Here is a 9,427-nt window from a genome sequence, read left to right as displayed (position 1 = left end):
ATCATTATCAACGTCCATCCTAAGAACCCAATAAATAGGATAAGTGATACATGAAACCATTCTATGGCAATTAAGAAATCATGATATAAAAGCACCCAAAGTATGATAACCAAATCCATAATCAAAATCAAAAGTAATATACCATAATATAGTGATTTATGTAGGGAAACCCTTTCACAAGAAACCCCCCTGCACCAAAGAAACTCAATGTATCACTCCATAACCAATGATTGCAATACACTTACAAAGTCCAAGCCCTTACAAGAGTATCACCAATAATTTTTTTGAAATAATTCTGATAACATAATGGTACGTAAAAAAATCATTATCAACATCCATCCTAAGCACCCAATAAATAGGATAAGTGATACATGAAACCATTCTATGACTATTAAGAAATCATGTTATAAAAGCACCCAAAGTATGATAACCAAATCCATAATCAAAATCAAAAGTAATATACCATAATATAGTGATTTATGTAGGGAAACCCTTTCACAAGAAACCCCCCTGCACCAAAGAAACTCAATGTATCACTCCATAACCAATGATTGCAATACACTTACAAAGTCCAAGCCCTTACAAGAGTATCACCAATAATTTTTTTGAAATAATTATGATAACATAATGGTATGTAAAAAAATCATTATCAACATCCATCCTAAGCACCCAATAAATAGGATAAGTGATACATGAAACCATTCTATGACTATTAAGAAATCATGATATAAAAGCACCCAAAGTATGATAACCAAATCCATAATCAAAATCCATTGCCCAACACGTTGAGTCTACATACCGAAAATAACATATTCCTTCTGCCTGTCCTAAGCTCACTATAATCCATTCACCAACTTGGATGCTCCATTTTGTCTTCATTATATTTAATCAAAGATGCTTTATGGTATGTCATAAAATGTGTCATATAAGTTGTTATCAATGAGTAAAACTCCCTCTTACATACCTTTGATTCATCATAAATGCTCTTTCATTTCTAATGTGGGAGGCCAAACTTTTTAAGACAATACATTTTAATCTAGGAAGTTGATTGAGTCCTTTTAAGAAAATGAAATATATCTCAAAGAGGTTTTATTTTCCATAGCTAGCTTGCTCGCTCCAATTGTCGTCACTTTCAACATTTCTGGGGATCAAAATAGACCTAAAGGTCTTAAAAATTATATTATGATGTTTTCTAGCCCAAAAGTATATTTTGTTTTCTATTATTAACATTATGATTCAAGGTTGTGATGCCTTTTTCAATAATCATCAAGGAACAAAGGATCAAATATAACAAAATGTAAGAACATATTGAATATTTGATACATGCATGAATGGGAGCCAAAGGAAAGGGGGTTGTGGGAATTCATGATTAAGATATATCAATGAAAATCAAGGTGATAATTAACTAAGGACTAAATCTTAAGTGAAGGGCTAAACCTCAAGTGAAGCTCTAAATTCATAAGGAACAATCAAATATGAAAAATAATGGTAAAAGATAAAGCATACAAATTTGAAACATCAAAATTAGAAAGGTAACCCTAATAGTTAGGTGTGAGAGTTATGAGTTCACTAGAATCAAAGGAAATAATACACCTCTACAAATACGCCAATTAATGAATAAATCAACAATCAACACTTTAAATACATGAGTAGAGTTTGATAACACAATTACATGGATCCAATGAAGACTAAAATTAAATGTATTGAAATGAAAATGAGATGATTAGGACTGCATACCTCGAAACAATGAAAAGTAAACTTTACCTAATGTCATTTTGCAACAGAGGAACATAAATAAGAATCTAATGCAAAACTCAAGGTCACATAATTAAGTTGAAATGTGAGAATTTGATTTTGTCTAGAATAAGCAGATTGTTTAGGAATTGAGTTAGAAAGATGATGGTGTGATAGAATGTTAGACAAAATCTTGTCTTAGTAAATGTACCAAAATAATTAAATTGGATACTTTATCATCTATTCTTCTCTATTCATCATTTTCTCAAAAAAATGTATGAAATATAATTAAAATAACAAAAAGTTCCTTTGAGAAACATATCTATTTTATTGTTAATCCACAAATGCTGTTCCTAGGTATTGAAATCCCCATCAAGCCCTAATCCAAAAAAGGCATTCCTAGGTAGCGAAATCCACATCAAGTTTAAAAGGCCACTGGAATATTTTTTTTTATTTTTTTAAACAATTTGATACCTTTTGGGAATTTTTCTCTTTTAATTGTGAAGATGCCCGTGTCAAACATTTTACATAAATTGAATATGAAATGAGTCAAAAATAACCCAGGAGCATTCAGGAGTGCGAATCAGAGGAAGAGGCAGAAGAGAGGAAAAAGGTTAGAACGAACGAAAATGGCCAAAGGCGGATCGTCCCTGCTGAAAATGATTCCCTCACCCATTCGACTGTATCCCACGGACGTCTCCGCTGCTGCCATGTGGGGCGTTGCCGCTGCCGCAGGTGCCATTTGGCTGGTCCAGGTTTTCTTTTTACACACAAATACCCCTCTTGTCGTTGTATTTTCTATAATTTGAAAAAGGAGTTTTGTGCAGGTATTAGTAGTGTTGTATTTTCTCAATGCTCTATTTCGCACGCGGATTCTTTAGGATTGACTCGTTTTGAATGGAAAATTTCTGATTGCGGAATTGTAATCTGTTTTTTTGATTTTTTAATCCATCTTAAATTCTAGATCTGCGCCCCAGAAAAAATGATTTTGGATTGTTGGAGGAAATAGTCACAGTTTGATTGAAATTTATAAAAATGAAATCTAGGTTAGAAAAGAGTTGAACTAATTAGTAGTATGATGATTTGGTATGTTCTTTAGTTATGTCATCTTTCAAGATTTAAATTTTCTGAAAGTATGATTGATATAGGTTCTATCCTTAGATGATTTTGATTGACTGTTTCCCCATTTTTGGAAATTGGGTCAAAAGACAGTTTGTAATACATATATATGTTTATTCATCATACTGTAATCTGTTTAAAAAAGGCAGAGATGCTGGTATATATGTAATCCAATCTTTTTGGTCAGTCATAACTGGTTGATTGGTGAGAGTATGTGAGTATCTATATAATCCAATCATTTCAAATAAAATGGTTTGGTCATAACTGGTTGATTGGTGAGAGAAATTTGTAATCCAATCATTTCAATTAAAATGGTTTGGCCATAACTGGTTGATTGGTGAGAGTATCTATGTAATCCAATCATTTCAATTAAAATGGTTTGGTCATAACTGGTTGATTGGTGATAGAGCATCACAGTATATAAAGGGAAGGTTCTAAGTTCATATCTTAATTGGTCCATTGGACAACATGGTTTTAAAGTCAAAATTGAAGACTTGAGCACTGCTGTGTGGCCCAAGTACATTATTAAAAAAAATGACCACACAAACTGTGCTTCAAGTACACTATTAATAAAAATGACCACACACACTGTAATAAGAGGTCCAGCCAAAACCTTAAATTAAAAAAAGGGTTTGTAGTCCAGTGGTAAAGCATTCCAATATACGCATGGAAAGCTTTAGGTTTGAATGCTTACAAATCCATATAAACTAAAAAAGGTCGAAAAGAGTTCTGGTAAACCATTAATAGAACACCCTAGCATTTTCATAAGCGATCCAGGATTCTAAGTCCTAGCTAACCCATAAAAAATAACAGAGACTAAATAGGGCAACATTGACAAGGCCCCAGATTATTTGGTTACCGGAAAGCATAGTGTTAGGTATTTGACATATGTTAAGCCTGATCAGTATGCGTTTTAGTTTTGTGTTATTGTGACTGGTCATTTTATGTTACAATAATTTCCATACTTCACTCAGAAAGCCAATTTTATATCTGGACCTTGGTGGAAAATATTTGCCCAAAATTAGCAAATTCAAATTTCGTTAAATATATTATACAAAGAAATATTATTTTTAATATCCCAAAGAAGTAACATAAAAGATTAACCATAAACAAGATATCTAATACATACAGTCATACTTACAAAATGAAAAAAAAAAATCCAAAGAAAAATAACGTCGTTGCACATAAATCACAAGGAAGGTTCTGCTACAGCTCTATGGTGGTATAGCGAACTAAATAAAGAAGTAGAAAATCCATCAAAATGTATGAAAAATATTATGAGAAGAAATGTAATAGAAAGCTTGAAAGTTGAAACATAAAAATAAACAGTCCAGAAAGCTTCGCTGATAAACATCGAGACTAATTTGGATTACATTTAAAGGCTTTGTTATACTTTTTTTTTTTTTAATCGATAAGTGCTATCTTTTATGGGGATAGCTCCCTATATTACTTGAAAATTTTGAAATTACACTGTAATAGATATTCATATACCCAAAGACCATCTAGATCTACCCAAATACATATATAAAATATTTTGCACAATAGACACATAAGGTTATCCCTCCTTCTATATCCACATTTCCTTAACTGGTCTTCTTCGTTAAGATAGATAATTTTTTTTTTCTGTTTAGAATGTCTTTTAACTGCGTGTTCTTCTCCATCTTCCATTCACCAACTTATTTCCATTTAATCCAATCTGATTCCTTCTGCCCTTCTAAAATATAATCCGCCACATAATAGCCTACCTCTGTTTCCACTTCATAAATCCATGCCTTGTCGTCTATTTCTTCTGCTAAAGAAATGTCACCATTCCATGAATCTCTCCAAAATTTTGCCTTTCCACCATTTCCTATTTTCCATGTCAGATGCTCTGTTAATATACTTCTACTTTCCCAAATATGTTTCCAAATTGGGGATCCCTTAATTGAGTTGGCCACTGTAAATATCCTTTCTGCTTCGGTTGAATCCAAATATTTAGCAGCCATAATCTTACACCATGATTTGTGAGGTTGAGAATACATTTTCCATGCTAATTTAGCCCCAAGAGCTTGATTGTGCAAATCCATTTTTCTTAGACCTGCTTCTCCCTCCAATTTTATTAAACAGGCTGTATCCCAATTGATGAGAGGAAACTTCTTTTTCTCCTGAGCTCCTTCCCACAAAAACTTTTTGAACAGACTGTCTAATTCTTTTGCTGCCTTAAATGATAGCCTAAAGCATGACATTTGGTAAATGGGAATCGCAGAAAGAACAGATTTAATCATCTGGATTCTACCTGCCTGAGTTAACCACTTGTTCTTCCAGGAAGAGGCCTTTACTTGGCATTTGTTGATAACGTCCTCCCACATTTTGTTCTGTTGTCTGCCCGGATCTAACTGAACCCCTAAGTATTTTAGTGGAAAGTTACCTTGAGGATAGCCCATGATTTCCTTTATTTTACTTTGCATTCTCACGTTAGTATTGAAGAAATATATCATTGATTTCTCCTTGTTCATACTCTGCCCCGAGCCTATTTCATAGTCATTTAGAAGCTTCTTGATAACCAAAGCTTCCTTTTCAGTGGCTTCCCCAAAGAGAATGGTATCATCAGCAAATTGGGAGTGGGAGATAGGATCAATGCTGTTATGAATGTGTGCTCCTTGCCATAATCCCTTTTTAACTAAATTCTTGATATTTCTACCCAGAATCTCAGCCATTAATACAAACAAAAAGGGAGACAATGGATCTCCTTGTCTAATACCTTTTGAAGCTTGAAAAAAACCTACTATAGAACCATTTACAATGATGGAGTATGATACTGACGATACGCAGTGTTTTATACAATTTATCCATTTAGAATCAAAACCAAATCTTTCAAGAATTGAAAAGAGGAAAAGCCAATTTACCCGATCATATGCCTTACTAACATCCAGCTTTATCACCATCCCCTGTGTCTTGTTCCTTCTCATCGAGTGTATAGTTTCAGCAATAGTGATTATGCTATTGGCAATTTCTCTCCTGGGAGTAAAACCATTTTGTTCTGGAGATACTATCTTATCCAAAACCATCTTCAATCTATTAACCATGACTTTGGATATGATTTTATATATTGTATTGCACAAAGATATTGGCCTATAATCTGCAATACTCAGACAATTTTGCTTTTTTGGAATCAAGGCTATAAGAGTATTATTTATTTCTTTAACAAATTTGCCTCTCCTTCTAAATTCCTCCATCACCATCCAAATGTCATCTCCCATAAATTTCCAGCACTTCTGATACACCTCCATTGTCATCCCGTCAGGGCCCGGAGCTTTGTGCGAGTGCAGTTCAAATGTTGCCTTTTTAACTTCATCTTTTGAAATTGAGGCCAAAAGAGCAGCATTATCCTCATCCATAATCTGTTTGTCGGTGATGTCTAGTAGATAATCAACTGTTTCATTTCTCTCCCCCTCCAAAGTTCCCAAGTTGTCTTCAAAATATTTGACTGCAATGTTCTCCACATCTTCTGCTCTACCAACCATTTTACTCGAGATATCTTTCAGCTGATTAATTCTATTTTTATTCCTTTTTGCTTTAAATGAGGCATGAAAAAATTTAGAATTTGAGTCCCCTGCGTTTATCCATAATTCCCTGGATTTGTCCCTCTAGTACATTTCTTCTCTTAGGAGTATTTTTGCCAGTTCCGCTTTAAGGGAATTCTCTTCATGGAATTCTTCATTCGTCATCCCCTTCTCTATCACCAGATTATTAATCCTATTTAGTTCCTCTTCCACTCTGATTTTTTCGGCAAAGATGTTCTTGAAGGAAGCCACGTTCCATATTTTGATCTTGTTTTTGAGATATTTTAACTTTTGAACAAAACAAAAACTAGGAGTGCCCTTAATATCTTTACATTCTTTCCACCATTTTTCAATGTTTTCCTCAAAGTTTGAATCGCTCCACCACATGCTTAAGAACTTGAAGTTGCCTTTCACCTTCATCAATGGTATTGTGCAAGTTAACTGAACCGGGTAATGGTCTGAAAGTGTTATGGGCTGGATTTTTGATTCCAGATCAAAACTACCTCTTATCCAAAATGAACCAACAAATATTCTGTCCAATCTCTCGGAGATTCTGCAAAAGTTTGCCCTCCTATTGGTCCATGTGAAATTTCCAGATTTAGGAACAACATCAAAAAGGTTATTATTTTCTACAAAATCTCTGAAATCTTCCATCACTCGGGCATTCATTCTTAAACCTCCACATTTTTCATCGTTGTTGAGAATTGCATTAAAATCTCCTGCTACAATTGTTTTCTCCGGTTCAAACATTCTGATCTGATCTGTAATTTCTTTCCAAACCCTTTTTTTTTCCTCTGTCTTTGTCGGTCCATAAACATTGATTAGGGAGAATTCCAAATCTTCCTGCAATGTTCTTGCTTTATAGTGCATCCAATTATTTTGCTTATTAATCAATTCTATTGTCACTTTATCTGGATTCCATAAAATCACCAATCCACCCATGGAGCCTTTTGCCTCTTGAAAGACACTATCAAACATCCTACTTAAAGATTTGAAAAAGAAAGCTTTTTCTTCATTGAGCTTGGTCTCTTGCAACATGATGATGTCTCCTGAAACTCTTTGAAAAGCCCTCTTGACCAAACGTTTTTTGTCAGGGACCGATAGACCCCTGACATTCCATGTTGTTATTTTCATTGATTTCCAAGGGAGATTCCTCCTCCCTTGGTTCTCTTAATGTAATCCAGCGCACCAATAATACCCTTCTCTTTGGCTCTATCCTCTCTCTTCTGTTTATTTCTTCTGCCCCTTAATCCTTTTGTCTTTCCCAACAATACATTAGCCGATTGACTGATGCTTCTAGGATCAATGTTCTCCAATTCATCAATTTGGTATATTTCTTCATCTGAGCCCCTTTCATATTCGAATTCCATGTCTGACAACCCTTTCATTATTATATTTGAATCTCTGAGGACCTCCTCTGTGTTAATTCTACTTCCCTTAAGCTTTTCTCCACTAGATTCTGCATTGAATATCTTTTGATTTATCTCACCATCTTCCAATTCTGCCTCCTTCAATATTTCCATCATGTTTTCCGGACTACCAACAGTTTCCTTCTGCGGTGAAACCGTTTCTATTCTTTCTTTTTCAAGAGACTGTTCATCTTCCCCGTTTTGGATCTTTTCTTGATTTTCAATCGTTTTCTTTCTTTCATCTGAAATTTTCCTCCAAATCTGTACTGGTTTTCTAAATGTCTTATTGGCTTTTCTGACAAACATCTTACAATCCCGTTCTTCATGTAATTTACTGCCGCATCTAGGGCATCGTGATATTTCTTTATCAATCTCCACTTTTTGAGACCATTCCCCATGATCCGATATCAAGGTAATACGCTCGGGAATTCTTTTGACTGCTGCTATTCTTAGACAGACACATTTACATATAATATCTTTTTCATCATCATAGTCTGTTTCCAGCAATGTACCCAAAGTTCTACCAATTTTTTCCCATAGATCCTCACTCCAATATTCTATTGGGAGATTATATAAGCGAATCCACACCGGCTCGGAATAAACAGCCAAGGGGGTAGGGTCAAAATGAGGTGTCCATGGTTGGATGTAAACAGCATGCGACTTGATGAACCAATTTCTGTCTGTGAGTGCTCTGTTTCTCTCCTCCTCCTCTTCAAACAGAACTACGAAGAAACCCTTTGCGATAAATTTGATTACAGTTCTTTTCCCCCAATTGCATTCAACCCAGTTTCTAATTTCCTTTCTGGGCCAGTTCAGCCCTATTATTTTGGCTATCACAGCATAATCCTCCCAAAACACCAGGTCCTCCTTCAGTTCTTTAGTGAAGTCAAGACGCATGTCCTTTGCGAGCCCTCCCTTTCCGCCATTAAAAGGTAACGGCATTGTAGAGCCTTACAACGATAATATTGAATACAAGTGATCCTACTCCTAGCCCTTTTCAATTTAGTGGAAGAACGAAAAAACTTTGTATTTTTATCCCCATCAAAGGCTTTGTTATACTTATTTAACACATTTGCCTCTTTTAAAGGGATTTAGCTATATACATTTTTGTAGGGCACAATTTTATTCGTGTGTAAGTCAAAATTAAAAAAATGATGCAGACGCCCAAGTCTCCCTGAGTCTTGGTCAAGTTGTCTCTGTCAGATTTGCTGAGTCATCCATGTCGAGGCAGCAAAACTAGTAGCTACCCACTTGGCTAGACAGAGACTTGCAAAATCTTTGCACTATGGTATAACTATATATTATGGAGTATAAACCTAGGGTTGTGTGGTCATGATGTATCTTGTATCATTGTATTTTCATTTCATCTATTAATAACATGATGGAAATGACTGTTTGATAATCTCTGGGTTCTGTGTTGAGTGATCAATTATAAGTTGCATCAGCAACTCTGAGTCCTGAAAACATTTTTGTCATCCTGGATTTTCTCGCAAAGGTTCTAATCAGCAACTCTGAGTCCTGAAAACACTTTCGTCATCCTGGACTTTCTCGCAAAGGTTCTAGAAACTTCGTGAAATGTGTTTTTTAGCCATTCTTCAGGAGTTTTTTTTGAAGTTTATGACA

At 34.8% G+C, this 9,427-nt stretch overlaps 1 protein-coding gene across 1 annotated transcript; it reads right to left on the bottom strand.

Annotated features, from left to right (window-relative positions):
* Positions 1–6,479: 6,479 nt before the first annotated feature.
* On the bottom strand, positions 6,480–7,529 carry LOC131072397 (uncharacterized). Its single transcript, XM_058008521.2, has one exon. It carries the CDS (start codon positions 7,527–7,529, stop codon positions 6,480–6,482), a length of 1,050 nt encoding a protein of 349 aa, XP_057864504.2.
* Positions 7,530–9,427: the final 1,898 nt, after the last annotated feature.

The sequence above is a fragment of the Cryptomeria japonica genome, chromosome 7, assembly GCF_030272615.1.
Source record: "Cryptomeria japonica chromosome 7, Sugi_1.0, whole genome shotgun sequence".
NCBI lineage: Eukaryota > Viridiplantae > Streptophyta > Pinopsida > Cupressales > Cupressaceae > Cryptomeria > Cryptomeria japonica.
This window is presented reverse-complemented; position numbering and strand designations above follow the sequence as displayed.